Here is a 17453-nt window from a genome sequence, read left to right on the forward strand (position 1 = left end):
GTTATCGGCAAACTACTGCTAACAGCCTGAGGTCCTAGCTCTCACACGGTATCTCTCCGTGCTTTTTAATCGTTCATGTTCCTTCTCCTCCCACTCCTGGACATATGGACTCTGAGGTCAATAGGGCAGAGAGGAAGATCCTTTTTTTTTTTTTTTTCGCTCCCACTGCCTGAGGCACAGATGTTCTACGGTCACTGATTTTCATCTGGAAGGTGTGACTGACCTACCTGATCAGCATCCCCTGCACTCTTCCTGCTCTCTGTGCATGGTGGAAGAAAGCAAGGTGGTGTGAGTGGGCAACAAGCGTGTCTGAATGGTGTTTGTGTTGGTGAGTGTGTTATAACCATTCAGTTTCACTCAGTGGGCAGAGATTTTGGCTCTTCTCGAAATAATTGTAGGTGCACAGATCGAGCGTATTGCAAACGACTAGTTACTGATATTTCTATTGGTTCGATTCCGTGCTCACTTACTCTTATTTGTAAATATATCCTCTAATGCACCTATCATCCAACACCTAGTATGCTTTTACTTATGGAACGGCAAAACAAAATGACAGTGATCTGGACATCATTTATAATTAATGATGGCAGTCAAAGCAAATGAGACTGCCAACTGTCCGACCCAAGTGTACAGAGCAACATCAGTGAGCGTCGTCATTGAAATCAAGTGCAACATGCCATGAATTGCAAACACACACACAAGCAGGTACGTAAGTGTACAGCAATGAAGCAAACATTAGAGACAATGTCATGCGTGAAAGAGAGAGCACATCATTTCAGCAAGGACTGAGACACACGCTTTCTTCCCCCTCACTCAGTTAATCAACCAGCTCCACAGTAAATATGTTTTTGATTCACACTAGTCTCTACAACGGGTTTAATATTGAATTATCAGGGGGTTTTTTTGTTCTGATGTGAAGCCTATACTCAGACTCTGCTGAACGTCAATAGGAGTCTGAGCACTGAAAAGCCGACAGTGTTAAATCAGTGGATAAATAAATAAAAACCGGAGACCAAAGATTCCAACCGTGATTCCTTGGACAATCTGCTGGACTTCAAAGCTTATCCTAGAGCTGGCTCTCATTCTCGTTCAGGGTCAAGGTTCAAGGGAAGTAAAAAGAGAAAGAGGCCCTTTATGGACACCAAACTGCCCCCCAGGAGACATTTTTCCTCCCTCAAAACTAAACAATGTTGGCCATCTCAACTGAAGTCTGCCCTTTGGAGGAAATGTTAAGACCATAAACTATTAATGGACAGCTGTCTGTCTAGATGCCCAAGCAAGAGACTATTTCTTTGTATTGAATCCTCATGTGGTGCATTACTCCTGAGAGCCATAAAGTCTCAGTAGGGGTCTCTGTCTTTCTCTCTTTCTTCCCACTGCCGACACAGTAAAGATGGTCATTAGTCATAAGAGTGTTTGGGAATATTACAATATGCAGCAGGATGATTATCGGTTGTCTCAGTTTGTGGTCCATTTCCTGCACAGCAGGAGAGTGTGAGACACCTACATCAGTGTTGTGTGCGAGAAAAATAAGTAATGGCATTTGGTTGAGGCGTGAACAGGCAAGAAATTCTCTCCGTCTTATGGCTTTCTAAGGGGTTTAAGGTAGTCCTGTGAGGTTTGGCTGTATTTGAGAGCAATATACAGTATCTACTCTTAAAATCCAGAGCCATTTAAACGATGCCAGTGATATTTGTGATGCTAATGTTGGCACTGGGTGGCAAAGCGGTGGGTAGCTACCTCACATCACACAGGTCTAGGGTTTGTGCCAAACCAGGTGTGATTGCATTAGCTCCTCTATTATCCCTGTACTTTACTTGCGCCACAAAGGAAATAAATCTATGTCAGTCTCGCAGTACTGCAATATTAAACTCTGTGAAGTTAAGTCATTCATCTTTTCCCATTTAGTTAAATGCTTCTGTTACTGCTTCACTCCACAAAACACCAAAACCTGGCTACAGATTTGTCCTATAAGGAAAATATCGAAACATTTAAATGACTTCTTTATCTGCTTTAATGAAATCCTCTGAACTGTTTTCTAGAGTCAATACTTTATGTGAAAAGACACTAGGCAAAGTGTTACGATGTCGTACAACAGTAAATTATTCCAGCAGTATGTATTTTTTTCCTTCTCCTTTGTCTGATACTGTTTTATAACAGGTATTTAATATATAATAGACATCTCCAGTCCGGTGCATTTTAGATTCACACTTTTAAACTTGTTTTTAAGAGCTTTTCAAGTGGAAAGTGTTCGACGGCCTGATCTGACCCAGAGCCATCGAATCATGGTGACATCCATTAACAAATGTATCACAAGTATATATTATTGTCGAGGTATCAGAGTAACCGCTAAACAGCTTGAAAAGTGATAATTAGCAATGCAATTAACACAGCAGTCTTTGTAATTAGCAGCATAATAATCACAGCGGCACATGGCGTACTTATGACTACATAAAGATATATTTATTATCGATCAATATTATAAATGACATGTTGTTAATTACATATTTCCATCAAGTGAAGAGCGCGTATGAATTTTAGTGGCATGGAAGTATGAAATGAAACTACATCGTGTTTCTTTTCATGTCTTTATGCAACACTTGCATATCAAAAATGTCTCCTGTGTTCTCATATGTAATAATATGTCATATCTTGTTCATCCCTTTGCTTTACTGCAAGTAAAAAAGGCTGCCATATATTCATATATATTCTTTCAATTCCTACAGATGGACCGAATCATATTTTGCGTCTTCCTGGAGAACGACTATGGGATTTACAACAGGAAGATGTCAGATTACTTCCCTCCAGGTATTTAACAATTTTTGGTGCTCACTTTGCTTTGTTTGCCGTTCTGCAATTCCATCACCGATTTGAACCTGCTAATTTACATTAACACAGATGTCAACCTCGCTTTGAAAGGTGGTTAACATTGCTCTTTGAGTGCAGATAAAGGCAATGAAAAATGAAAAGCTTAAGAGCTCATGCACACATCCTTCATGCGCACACGTGTCAGGCTTTATTCATGCCTTCAATAACACAAGTCAAGAAAATTCTTGAGGGATGGGGGGAAAAAAAGAAGCTTGAATCACAGGATGAATGAGCCAGCAAGCCAAGCATTTTCAACAGGCTCATGTGAACCAAATAGCTTGGTCTTGGCTAATATGGAAATATGTTGGAGCAGCAGTTAATTTACTGGTAAATTATAGTTCGAGTCCTATAAGACATGACTTTTGTAATGAATCAATGCTCAAAATCAGAGCAAATGATTAATGTCCTTTAATACATTGTCATTAATGTGGATTAATCAGTAAGTACATAAAGAAGCAGCTCTTTGTAGCTGCCATGGTGTGACTTTCCCTGCTGCCTGACATCATCTTGGCATCTATGATGAAAATATTATTACGATTATTTTCTTTGGGTGGAGTGCCTGTGATAACTTGATTGAGGAGCAGTATTAAGTCCAGCACCACTGGCAGACAGTTTATTGTAGCTGTAATATATGTCCCGGCGAAATTCCTGTTTTGCTGATTTCTACAAAACGATAAATTAACTTAAAGTGAGCTCTGAGCGTATCATGTGAATGCTTGGTGTTCTGCTGCACCCCTCAGAAGCCCCCACTGTTATATTAATAACTCAACAGTCTATATGTGCACACAGGTAGCTTCCAGAGTGAAAAAAAAAATAGATAAATAAAATGAAAAATATTCCGATATGCTGGATCAAGTGCTATTTTATGAGCTGCTGAAGCCATATTTTTCATTGTAAATGTGCAGTGATTATCAACTTGAATTATTCATGCAGCAGTATATTATGGCAATAATCTAATAAGGCTCGTATTGCTGTATTATATTGCAATAAGACTATTATTACATGTATATTACATTCAGATATTCATCATATTTACCTTTTTATTAAAAAAAAACAAAACAAAGAAGATTGTTAGAGTATTACGTTCGACAGCAAAAATACAACACCTTTTCCTTCTTTAGACTGCATTTTCTAGCCCCGATTTCTGGTGATTTTCTATAATGTGAAAGGCGAACCCATTAAATCATCTTAAGCATCTGCAAAACTCTGAATGAGCATATTTCCTGTGTAAATATTGCTGTAGTGTTCGGACTCAGGTCACCAGCACTGTAGAGCCCCAGTGTGAGAGGAGCTCGAGAGGCAGGTGGAATTTTAGCTAAGGTCCAGCCTCACATTTATTCAATCCTCGATCCTCAGAGCACTTTCAAAACCCAACAAACAGCATGACCACAAGAAACAGGTCCATCCAGGACTCACAGCTTTCACTCTGTCTGACTCAAGTTCACGCTCTTTGGCATGTGTGTGTGTGTGTGTCTTGCAAGTTCTGTCAAGCAGCATCTCTCTCTATCTATCTCTCTCTTTCTCACTATTTCTCTCTCTCTTTCTCTCTCTCTCCCCTCTCAAGATGACTGTGGGAAAACTGAAAGCACAAAAAGACACAAATAAGTAGAATGGCTGTAATAAGACACCAGTGAGACTCATCAGGTGTTACCTATGCTAGACCAACACTCATTTTAGGAACTCTGAGCCGTTCTAATGACATCTCCACCATGATAAACAAGGCTGATGTAAAGATTCAACCAGGGATGGCATAAATGTCTACATTGAACTGCCAAGAAGTGAAAATGCTTCACAAATGAAGAGAATTGTCTTATACAGTAAATTAGTTTTTAACGGTCCTATTACTGCACCCTGTGGGACACCATGCAGGATAGATTAATGGGGTTGCTAATTAAAAAGTTGTGTTAGTTTATCAGTTACCTGCTTTAATAGTTTATTAGGTTACCAAGTTGAACAAGCAGAATAATTTATTGCGTTTGTTATAAAAAAATCTGATGGGTTTTCTAAATGATGTGTTCAGGACTGATTTAACAGGACTATTAATTTCATGAAAATCTCACATTCATCTTTGCAGTTTGAAAATCTCTAGAAACACTTTCACACACGAGGTGAACAGGTGCGAGGCAGTCAATGAGTCAAAACTCTGCCAGATGATATTTTATGGTGACTCTCTCTCTGAAGTTGACTTGCCGTTGGCTGAATTTCCTCATACAAAGTGAGATTCAATGGGGCTCTGATTCTATCATCACCTACAGTCATCCAAACCCAGGAAAAAAGACCTCTGAGGTAGACTCACACCTTGTCAGTGAATCATAGCCTCTCGCACCTCTACAGGTCTGGTTCTCGTTCGATTGTCAGAGTCGGCCTGTCTCTGGTGGTGTGTGAGCGGTATGTGTTCCTCAGAGTCTAGACCCCTCTTTGGTCTGCCTTTAGCTTTGTTCTCGCTCTTATTCTACCTCTTTTCCTGAGTCTCCTTGGACCCTTGCGCATCTCTTGAGACAAAGCTACACCCGGTTCCCACAAGCCATTTCCCATTTTGCAGTCACGTACCATGGAAAGGCCACTGTTCTCAAAGGAGCCTAGCCCTTTTGCTGCGATTCCTTTGCTTCCCTAGACAATAAACAGCCATAATATTTCAGTAAAGAATGCTTTGTAGACCTGTTAGCCCTTCCTTAGCATCCCTGTCACAGAGTCTAGAGTATGTTCTATGTGATGATGAGGCCCTGTGGAGAACTTTTCAAACAGGGGTACCAGGAGGATTATATTATTCACTCCAGTGTTCTCACACACAGACACACACACACACACTGTCCCTATCTTTCCCTGAGGCCCCGCTTGAAGGACGGCAGCCACTGGAGAGTCTCTGATTATATTGAGCTACCTCCTGCACACTCAGCCTGTCTCTTTGCGTTAGTTTTGGGAGATGAGACGGCGTGGCTGTTTTTTCTCTCCATAACCACTCTTCAAGATTACACTAGCTAGAATAAGCACATTGCAATGCATAAAAACACACTTTTACATGGTCATGCACACCAAAGGCAGTTCTAATTTTGGACTTTTATTTTTCAAACCATGTCAATTTTGGCACTTTTCTATTATTTCTGTGGTCAGATTCAAAAACACCTCTTATTCTGAATTGGAGGTGTACTATCTAAGCCACTGTCTATATTTGTGTAGTATTTCTATAGCATTCTATATTTGTATTTTAGTACTCAAAATAGCCATATAGGTATTTGGAGTTAAACCAGAAGTTGTGGGAGGAGGGGATGATTGTTAACTCTCACTCTCAGCATGGTCTCTGAATTCTGGCTGTCACAGTTTTTTAACCTCAGATACATCATTCGAGTTCAGATCCTGTCTCTACTACTCTTTTTTTTCCTGTTCTGCTTCACAGGATTTGTTTATTTTTATTTGTTTCTACCTGCCTGATGAATTTATTTAGTTATTTTTCCAAAAATATAATCACTCTAGTAGCCTAATATAAACCAATGTAACCATGACTAAGCAGTAAGGATGAATGCTGTAATTTCATGCTAAAGAACATGCCCTTTATTGGTCCCACTTCATATTTGACAACTTGCTTGCTCTCGCATGAAAGTAATAACCTTCCTCATTTTTATGAATTTTATGTATTCATTTTTACACAAAAATGTGCCTTCTCTGTTTCTGTCAGTTTAGAAAGCCTGATCTCTTCTCTCCAGATAATAATGTATTCAGATTCGTGTCCATCCCTAATCCGAATGTGGTCCTGTCGACGTCTTTGTCGGTGGACTTTGACAGTGTCTGTTGTACAGAGCATTATGTAAATGAAATAAAGGTGTGGTAGCACAGCAACTAGCATTGTTATTAAAATCACAGGTGGTAAAGGTGAAAGGTTTGAGAGATTATAAAGGGGTAGAGCTCATTTCAGGGTAAATGACGTGGTGGCAGCGGCAGGGTCGCTGATGTTAATTGTGACCTCTGTGTGATTAATGAGATTCATCTGCTCTCTCCAGATCTTAAAACTGCGCTCATGTTCATGCTCTGACAAATTCTAGGTTTTTCACACACTGTTCAGTGGGCTCTTTATGAAACCAAATGACTGCAAACCTCCTAACTGGCATCACGGTCTTTATTACTGCCATTATGTCAGATGTTTTGAAAAGGCTAGCTCGGGAGAAATAGCACAAATACCTGGTTATCACCTGCGATGAAGCATACTTATCCAGTGTAAGTGGCACCTTCAGTGGTTCATTAGAACTTCGGTCCCGTGTAGCCTGCAAGATATTGACTGAAGAAAGTGATAAGATATTGATTGAAGCAGGGATAGCTATATTAACATATAGATGTGTGAATTATCACCTCAGAACACACCTCAGGTTGTAGGAGAGACACAGAAGACGACCAATTTAGCACCACTCGTGTTCCCGCCATAAAAAAGTGTGAAAATATAGAGCTCTTGTACAGCCTGGTCCCTGCACTTCATCAACCCTGCAGGAACCATGAAGCCAGAAAAGACCTGCAGCTTATTTGTACTGCTCCTTAAAGGCCTGTCATATTCTGTACAGATATTCACGTTTAGTTCGGCAGAACTGTCACTGTCACTTTAGCTCTCGTATCTCAGCCTCCTGTTATATCTGTCTCCTTCTTGTTTTGTCTCTGTCTTGTTTAACAAGTCTTACGCAATCATCCTTCAAATCAATTCATTATTTCCTTCTGTATTTCCTGTATGTGAAAATGTATGGTCATGGTCAATTAACTAAATTGTCCAATTCTCACCATTTACGTTTATTTAAAATATTAAGATATCTCTATTATATATATATATATATATATATATATATATTATCCCAAGAATTCTTAAGGAAGCCTTTTTTTTTTCCAAAAGATGTAAATCAGAGTCTGAGACCGATCTGATATCAGCTATATGACATGATTCCTTATTCTGCAGTATGTATTATGTCTTTTTATACCTCAGGACTGTTGAATGATCTGAAGGTTGATTGATGATCTGTTCTCACAGTAATGTGGGCTGCAAGGTAGATCACAGGTTAATATTAACACACTCATTTTAATTCATTATAGTTTCTATGGTAACAGCTAGGGACTTCACAGGGTCTTGTATGCTGGACAAAAGACATAACTTCAGATTATTAATAAACACATAATTATGTTTTCTGTAAGGACACGTTTATGAAAGGAGTCTCCAGTGCTAGTGTTTTGTAACAGTCAGAAAATTTTCCAGCCGAACCGGAGACTCCTTCCATAAATGTTAAATGTTTCCTTGCAAAAAAATGTATCAACAATTATAATTTTTGCCAATTTGTTTATTATTGATGCTGCATTCTGTGGAGTGTCTACCATACGAGTGAATGAGCTGTTAATAGTAAAGAACAAGCGCTTGGATATAAACCTGACCTAAACAACACCTGACCAATCAGATTTAAGAAACTGAACTTTGGTATAATGAATATTGATAAACATTCAGTATTAAGTATTAATAACAAGCGGATGATTCTGTGACAGCAGAGTTGAAAGGCAGAGAAACGGATAATGTATTAAAAATACACGTGTTGAGTCGACTGATTGAGAAAAAGACGAAACGGCGTGGAAGTAATATAGAATGTTTAAAATGCGAGGAGCTAGCTGGCTGTCCAATAACTCAGCTAGCTTATGATGTTAAAGTAATTGGTGTTTCAGGTAAAATTGTGGGATCTAGTAAAAGTAATCATTATCTATCCTTTTCAGAGAAGGAGAAACGAGAATTCATGCAATGGAAAATTGTAAATGAAACCCAATATGTGTCACATTCTTTTTGCTTTCCCCCCCTCCCCTGAAATTGGAACGGATCGCTGTCGATACGCCTTAGTGCACACTGTCTATAAATTGGGTCTTGCCTTTTTCTAAAGTTATCCACGCTATGCAATTAGATATGAAGTCTATGCGCAACACTGCTCTTGTTCATTCATGCAGTTCTCTCTGGCTCGCTCTCATAACTCGCTCCTTCCTCCAGCAGCCTTTTCTATATTTGCCGGGCATTCCCACGTTCTATTTGCACATAATAGGGGAAACCACCCGCTAGCTTTAATAGTGGCCTTCCTGCGCTAGTGTTTGCGCTGGAGAAAGGCTGTAATTTGTAAAGCCAGCTGTTAGCGGGTGTGTACCGCCTGTCTGCTGCAATACAACAGGGGGTCGTAGGCTGCCAAAAGGGGGGTGAAAATGAAAGCTGAGCACGCCTTGCTGTCACTTTCTTTGGAGAATGAATATTGAATGGGACATGGCAGGTTAACATCATCAGATACACCATGGGACTGTTTTGGAGCTTCACTGCATGTGCCATTTTGCATGGCTCAGAGCACGTCCATCATCAAAGAACTAGTAGGGAACGAAGTTTCCTTCTGGGTTTCTTGAAATAAAAAAATTCTTATACGCTTGTAATTTGTCACTGTATACGTTTCGTTATGACTAACTGTATTTTAAATGTGTACTAACAGTGGGATAATAAGGTTTTTTTTTGACATTAAGGGCTATATTTGCTGATATAATGCAGCATAGCGCTAATTTGTTTGGCAGTAAGCCAGTTTTATTTTCCCTTTTGTCTTTAGTTGCCTTTTTTCTTCATGGTTAGATATTCACAACAGGGGGTGTGGCATTTAAAATCTGAAATTAACTTTGAGATGGTAAAATCTGAAACATCACCTCGCATTGTGAGAGAGAGAAACATAATAGGACCAATTTAGCGCCACTGGTGCTGCAGACAGTGCCTGTCATAAAACCTGTGAATATATAAAAGCCCTGAAAAGCCCAATTCTTGCACCTCATCATCATCCCTGCAGGAACCAAGGAGTCAGAAAGACCTGCAGCTTATTTGTACTGCGCTTTGTAGATCTAACATATTCACGGAACTGTCACTGAATTTCTTGTTACTCTCTAGCTCTCTTCTCTTCGTTTGTGTCTTTGGTGCAGGGTGGGGAATTTAAAACCTACTTTTTTGTTTCCGAAAGCTGATTTAAATGCTATTCCCACAGGGACATGTTCAGAGTCGGGATTGAGGTCCAAACGTTGCATCAATATTTACGTGGGAAAGTTACTCATACTCAGGGTCTCGTTATGTAGATATACAAATGACTTTGCATGGAGTTCAAGCCTCCTGAACAAAAATGTCTGAGACGAGGTTTTTCATGAGCGTCTACACCTCTGCCTTTAAACAAGGGTTCAAATAAATTTCTAATAAGAGTCTCACATATTGCCAATATCGTGATATTTTTTTTAAACAAACTGGTTCCACCTTCATTATTTGTCAGCTTCTAGAACAGCAAGGATGTAAGATGCTAGGTTTGGGTTTATTTTTTGAGTTGACAAATGAATTAAATAATGCTGATGTTTTGGATCATTTGATGCATGCAACTGTGATACAAAAATGGAAAGAAAGAAGGACGGAAGGAAAGAAAGAAAAAAGGATGAAAAGAAAAAAAGAAGGATGGAAGGAAGGAAGGAAGGAAGGAAGGAAGGAAGGAAGGAAGGAAAGAAAGATGGATGGAAGGATAGATAGATAGATAGAAGGAAGGAGGGATGGAAGGAAAGAAGAAAGGATGGAAGGAAGGAAAGAAAAAAGGATGAAAAAAAAAGAAGGATGGAAGGAAGGAAAGAAAGATGGATGGATGGAAGGATAGATAGAAGGAGGGAGGGATGAAAGGAAAGAAGAAAGGATGGAAGGAAGGAAAGAAAAGAAAGAAGAAAGGATGGAAGGCAGAAAAGAAAGAAGGATGGATGGATGGATGGATGGATGGATGGAAAGAGAATTGAATCAATACTTGATATAAATCACCTATTAAGATGATCTTTTTCGATGTCTTCCATTAAGTGGACTCCAGATTTGTCTAAACTCTTCATTAATGTATAGATTTAATAATGGCCTTAAATGACACTTCCGGTGTTTTTAATTTATTTCTTTAACTAAACATCAGTTTCACCTTCACATTGTGGCTACATGAAAGAGTCAGCGAGGGAGAGTCTGAATCTGAGGTCTGAATCTGAGGTCTGAATCTCAGGTCTGAATCTGAGGTCTGAATCTGAGGTCTGAATCTGAGGTCTGAATCTCAGGTCTGAATCTCAGGTCTGAATCTGAGGTCTGAATCTGAGGTCTGAATCTGAGGTCTGAATCTGAGGTCTGAATCTCAGGTCTGAATCTGAGGTCTGAATCTGAGGTCTGAATCTGAGGTCTGAATCTGAGGTCTGAATCTCAGGTCTGAATCTCAGGTCTGAATCTGAGGTCTGAATCTCAGGTCTGAATCTCAGGTCTGAATCTCAGGTCTGAATCTGAGGTCTGAATCTCAGGTCTGAATCTCAGGTGTGAATCTGAGGTCTGAATCTGAGGTCTGAATCTGAGGTCTGAATCTGAGGTCTGAATCTGAGGTCTGAATCTCAGGTCTGAATCTCAGGTCTGAATCTGAGGTCTGAATCTCAGGTCTGAATCTCAGGTGTGAATCTCAGGTCTGAATCTGAGGTCTGAATCTGAGGTCTGAATCTCAGGTCTGAATCTGAGGTCTGAATCTGAGGTCTGAATCTGAGGTCTGAATCTCAGGTGTGAATCTCAGGTCTGAATCTGAGGTCTGAATCTGAGGTCTGAATCTCAGGTGTGAATCTGAGGTCTGAATCTGAGGTCTGAATCTCAGGTGTGAATCTCAGGTGTGAATCTCAGGTCTGAATCTCAGGTCTGAATCTCAGGTCTGAATCTCAGGTGTGAATCTCAGGTCTGAATCTGAGGTCTGAATCTCAGGTGTGAATCTCAGGTCTGAATCTCAGGTCTGAATCTGAGGTCTGAATCTCAGGTGTGAATGTCAGGTGTGAATGTCAGGTGTGAATCTCAGGTGTGAATCTCAGGTCTGAATCTCAGGTGTGAATCTCAGGTGTGAATCTCAGGTCTGAATCTCAGGTGTGAATCTCAGGTGTGAATCCCAGGTGTGAATCTCAGGTGTGAATCTGAGGTCTGAATCTCAGGTGTGAATTGCAGGTGTGAATCTCAGGTGTGAATCTCAGGTGTGAATCTCAGGTGTGAATCTGAGGTCTGAATCTCAGGTCTGAATCTGAGGTCTGAATCTGAGGTCTGAATCTCAGGTGTGAATCTGAGGTCTGAATCTCAGGTCTCAATCTCAGGTGTGAATCTCAGGTGTGAATCTCAGGTGTGAATCTGAGGTCTGAATCTGAGGTCTGAATCTCAGGTGTGAATCTCAGGTGTGAATCTCAGGTGTGAATCTGAGGTCTGAATCTCAGGTCTGAATCTCAGGTGTGAATCTGAGGTCTGAATCTCAGGTGTGAATCAGAGGCCTGAATCTCAGGTCTGAATCTCAGGTGTGAATCTCAGGTGTGAATCTCAGGTGTGAATCTGAGGTCTGAATCTCAGGTCTGAATCTCAGGTCTGAATCTCAGGCCTGAATCTCAGGTCTGAATCTCAGGTGTGAATCTGAGGTCTGAATCTCAGGTCTGAATCTCAGGTGTGAATCTCAGGTCTGAATCTGAGGTCTGAATCTCAGGTGTGAATCTGAGGTCTGAATCTCAGGTCTGAATCTCAGGTGTGAATCTCAGGTGTGAATCTCAGGTGTGAATCTGAGGTCTGAATCTCAGGTCTGAATCTGAGGTCTGAATCTCAGGTCTGAATCTCAGGTGTGAATCTGAGGTCTGAATCTCAGGTGTGAATCTCAGGTGTGAATCTGAGGTCTGAATCTCAGGTGTGAATCTCAGGTGTGAATCTGAGGTCTGAATCTGAGGTCTGAATCTCAGGTGTGAATCTCAGGTGTGAATCTCAGGTGTGAATCTCAGGTGTGAATCTCAGGTCTGAATCTGAGGTCTGAATCTGAGGTCTGAATCTCAGGTGTGAATCTGAGGTCTGAATCTCAGGTCTGAATCTCAGGTGTGAATCTCAGGTGTGAATCTCAGGTGTGAATCTCAGGTCTGAATCAGAGGCCTGAATCTCAGGTCTGACTCTCAGGTCTGAATCTCAGGTCTGAATCTCAGGTGTGAATCTCAGGTGTGAATCTCAGGTGTGAATCAGAGGCCTGAATCTCAGGTCTGACTCTCAGGTCTGAATCTCAGGTCTGAATCTCAGGTGTGAATCTGAGGTCTGAATCTGAGGTCTGAATCTCAGGTGTGAATCTCAGGTCTGAATCTGAGGTCTGAATCTCAGGTGTGAATCTGAGGTGTGAATCTCAGGTGTGAATCTGAGGTCTGAATCTCAGGTCTGAATCTCAGGTCTGAATCTCAGGTGTGAATCTGAGGTCTGAATCTCAGGTCTGAATCTGAGGTCTGAATCTGAGGTCTGAATCTGAGGTCTGAATCTCAGGTGTGAATCTCAGGTGTGAATCTGAGGTCTGAATCTCAGGTGTGAATCTCAGGTGTGAATCTGAGGTCTGAATCTCAGGTCTGAATCTCAGGTGTGAATCTCAGGTCTGAATCTCAGGTGTGAATCTCAGGTGTGAATCTCAGGTCTGAATCTGAGGTCTGAATCTCAGGTCTGAATCTCAGGTGTGAATCTCAGGTCTCAATCTCAGGTCTCAATCTCAGGTCTGAATCAGAGGCCTGAATCTCAGGTCTGTGTCTCAGGTGTGAATCTCAGGTCTGAATCTCAGGTGTGAATCATAGGTCTGAATCTCAGGTCTGAATCTCAGGTCTGAATCTCAGGTCTGAATCTCAGATCTGAATCTCAGGTCTGAATCAGAGGCCTGAATCCCAGGTCTGAATCCCAGGTCTGAATCTCAGGTCTGAATCTCAGGTGTGAATCTCAGGTCTGAATCTCAGGTGTGAATCTCAGGTGTGAATCTCAGGTCTGAATCTCAGATCTGAATCTCAGGTCTGAATCAGAGGCCTGAATCCCAGGTCTGAATCTCAGGTGTGAATCATAGGTCTGAATCTCAGGTGTGAATCTCAGGTCTGAATCTCAGGCCTGAATCTGAGGTCTGAATCTCAGGTGTGAATCTCAGGCCTGAATCTCAGGTGTGAATCTCAGGTCTGAATCTCAGGCCTGAATCTGAGGTCTGAATCTCAGGTCTGAATCTCAGGTGTGAATCTCAGGTGTGAATCTCAGGTCTGAATCTCAGGCCTGAATCTGAGGTCTGAATCTCAGGTCTGAATCTCAGGTCTGAATCTCAGGTCTGAATCTCAGGTCTGAATCTCAGGTGTGAATCTCAGGCCTGAATCTCAGGTGTGAATCTCAGGTCTGAATCTCAGGTCTGAATCTCAGGTGTGAATCTCAGGTCTGAATCTCAGGCCTGAATCTGAGGTCTGAATCTCAGGTCTGAATCTCAGGCCTGAATCTCAGGTCTGAATCTCAGGTCTGAATCTCAGGCCTGAATCTGAGGTCTGAATCTCAGGTCTGAATCTCAGGTCTGAATCTCAGGTCTGAATCTCAGGTGTGAATCTCAGGTGTGAATCTCAGGCCTGAATCTGAGGTCTGAATCTCAGGTGTGAATCTGAGGTCTGAATCTGAGGTGTGAATCTCAGGTCTGAATCTGAGGTCTGAATCTGAGGTGTGAATCTGAGGTCTGAATCTCAGATCCGAATCTGAGGTCCGAATCTGAGGTCTGAATCCCAATGTTTTTGTAAATATCTCTAAAAAAAAATGCTAATACAAAAAGTAGAATACAGCAGTTTTCTAAAGCAGCGGCTTGTCTGGACAACAGGAAATTCATTGCCAAGTAGTGAACAAGACATTAAGGTTAAGCAGAACAATGTCACACTTCAGCTACTGCGAAGCACATCCTTAGAACAGGTGAGGCTGAGGTTAGACTTTGTTTCGTCAAGTGAGACTTTTTAATTCGTCTGGAAGAGCGTTCTGTTTTTCATCACAAACTAGCGGTGTAATTGATTGATTGCAGGAGCTGATTGGTTTGGGAGGCTGTGTAACTGATTAAAATGAACTTGGACACAGGCAAATCGAAAGAGTTCCAGAACGCAATCTGCTCCCTAAAGATTTGTGTGTGTGTGTGCAGGAGAGACAAACCTGATGGAGGGAAGTGAAGAAGGCTATTTGCTGGGATTAGTACTTAATGAAAACTAGCTGTTGATTTTTTTTCCCTTTGCAATACATCTGTGCTACCGTTTATTTTTGGGGAAAGAGGAAGAGACGGTTGATGGAGGCATAAACGCTGCAATCTGTTTTACATGAAGTGACTCGACTCGAGCTTCATTTCAACATACAAAACAATTCTTTTCTTTTCTTTTTTTTTTTTATTTTATTTCTCTAGTATTGTAGTGTGATGATTTCCAGTATGACACATTGTCACATTTTGGCCATTAAGAAAAACACAAAGGAGCAATGTATTTCCATTATGTTTCATTAACTCAACAGTAACAGATGCAGATGTGCCAGCTGCTGTCAGACTAGAAGAATTTTTAAGAGATTGAAAGCATTAATATTTACTCTAGTTTTATATATAACTTGCCAATCTCTGTTTCACTGATAGTTTTAAATCATCACCACTGCACTGATGGTCATGAAAATAAAATTTTCCCCTTTGATGCCCTCAGCCGTTATGGCTGTGAATGCAAGGGGTTTTTTTCTGACTAGTTCTGAAAGAAAAAATTCAAAGAAAGAGAATACCGTACTTTTTTGTGTGTTAGACTCGAGCAGAAGTCTGTCCGCTTTAGCCAGATGGCTCACTAACACACACTGTCTACCTAGAACACATGACATGAGTGTTTAACTTGAGTTTTAGCTGGGGGTTGTGTGTGTGTATGTGTGCGTGTGTGTGTGTGTGTGTGTGTGTGTGCGTGTGTGCGCACAAGTACACAAGTGACAGAAGCACAGCTCTTTAAAGCTGGAGCTACACACACATGCAGATTTGTCTAAACAAGCCTGGTGAGGACTTTCCATCCTTCCATCCGAATCATTATTACAACCCAAGTTAGAAATTATTTTTCCTCGCAAGGAATGTCCCAAGAAAATCAAAACTGTCATACTGTATATTCCTGTTCTTATGAGGTCATTTGGTCCCTCCACAAACACACACACACACACAGTAGCTATTATACATGTATAGCATATGTATATAGCTACTTGTATGTAATAAGAATGTACTATACTGAATCCTAAACTTACTCCTTACTCTAACCTCAACCTCGATAACTAAAGAGATTCTTTCAAGAATAACAGCATATAGAAAGCTCTTTACATTATCAGATGTTTTGCTGCATAGTCATGGACATTTCAGTAGTAGGTCAATTCACACAAAACACACACAGAGAATTACATTACACTGCATGCCAAACTTCTGCACACACACACACACACACACAAGACTAGAAGAAAGATGAGACATGGACAGATGGATAGAACATCGACCCTGTTATGAATTTAAAAAGTAACTCTGCATAGTTTAAAGTGCAAATCAACAGCTTTGGAGATTTCGAAGAGAAAATTACACATAGACAGATAAATACTGCCATTAATACAGGAGCCTCATTTAATGAATGAAAATGAAACAGATTCAAATAAGCAAGGCTGCTGGCCTGTTTGCAATCGCCTATAAATTAGGTCCACAGGAAAATAACATTTCATACGAGTTTAGACGGGCAAATATTTACAATTATGAGACCAAGTACTCTTGCAGATTTCAAAAAACAAAGTCAGGTTACATTTGCACTAACAGCTTCATCACAAGCCGTAAACATTCAGTGCATTCCACATGAGAAAAAAATAAAATAAAAATCTACAAATGAAGCTAAATGCATTGAAAATTTCTAAAACCGAGACCAAGGTCTGGAATCTGTGGTGTTTATTTTGACTGGATGCAATACATTTTATTACACCGTCTTGTTTAACATAAATCACATGATTGATTTCTCTCACTGTGAATATATTGTCGTGATTTTCACTGTCTGCACAGTATCAGTGCAAAACAAATACACTGCAATGCCATTCTTATCAAGCCAGGCATGCTCAATCTTCCTCTCGCTCTGTCTTTCTCTCGCTGATAGATAACGAAGAATGTGAGGAGGGGAACGTGGCCCACACGGAGGATGGTGAGTGATAGAGCTCTTTACATGGGAAATTACACAGCTGAAAATCCCTCATGCTATGCCAGTACATTTTAGGATTTGTTTTGTCTTTGGTTCATCATGCCAGCTGCACAATTACCAATAAACAATAAACGGAGAGTCTGCATTTTCTCCGCTGGTCTCTGGAATTGATTTTTGGCTGCATGTGTGCTGAGATTGCAGAGCTTTGTACTGGATTTTGGTAATTGAGATGTGGCGTGAACAGGAGACCTTCTCGGGTTTAGGACTGAATAGTTTGACCAAATAGCTGATCGGGTTCTTGCGGCAACTTTTTGTGCAAAAGTCAGTGGGGTTGAGTGTGAAAGTCATTTGCTGTGTAATTTCTCTGCATCTTCCAGCTCAAATAGCTAGCCTTTCCATGAGCCTTGCCATCTTAATTATCTTCAACACGCAACAGATTTAGCCCAGTTTCCTGAATTCAAGAAACAAAACAAATGAAACTGAAAACAAACCTCATCTGCATGGATGATGTATTACGAGTGCTTGAGGCTAGAGCTCGATCCTAAATCTTTATCTAAATTGATCTCAGTGAATGAATCACAATACACATTCAT

At 40.7% G+C, this 17453-nt stretch overlaps 1 protein-coding gene across 2 annotated transcripts in view; it reads left to right on the forward strand.

Moving 5' to 3' along the window:
* The window catches only part of macrod2 (mono-ADP ribosylhydrolase 2), a 570945-nt gene that overhangs the window by 510848 nt on the left and 42644 nt on the right, over positions 1-17453 (forward strand). Inside the window, exons 9-10 of one of the 2 annotated variants that reach the window (XM_058379542.1) lie at positions 2727-2808; positions 16819-16863. In XM_058379542.1, coding sequence (XP_058235525.1) covers positions 2727-2808; positions 16819-16863 — 127 coding nt within the window. The remainder of the gene's footprint in view (positions 1-2726; positions 2809-16818; positions 16864-17453) is intronic. The other variant, XM_058379550.1, reaches the window with a different exon arrangement.

The sequence above is a fragment of the Hemibagrus wyckioides genome, linkage group LG03 (genome assembly GCF_019097595.1).
Source record: "Hemibagrus wyckioides isolate EC202008001 linkage group LG03, SWU_Hwy_1.0, whole genome shotgun sequence".
NCBI lineage: Eukaryota > Metazoa > Chordata > Actinopteri > Siluriformes > Bagridae > Hemibagrus > Hemibagrus wyckioides.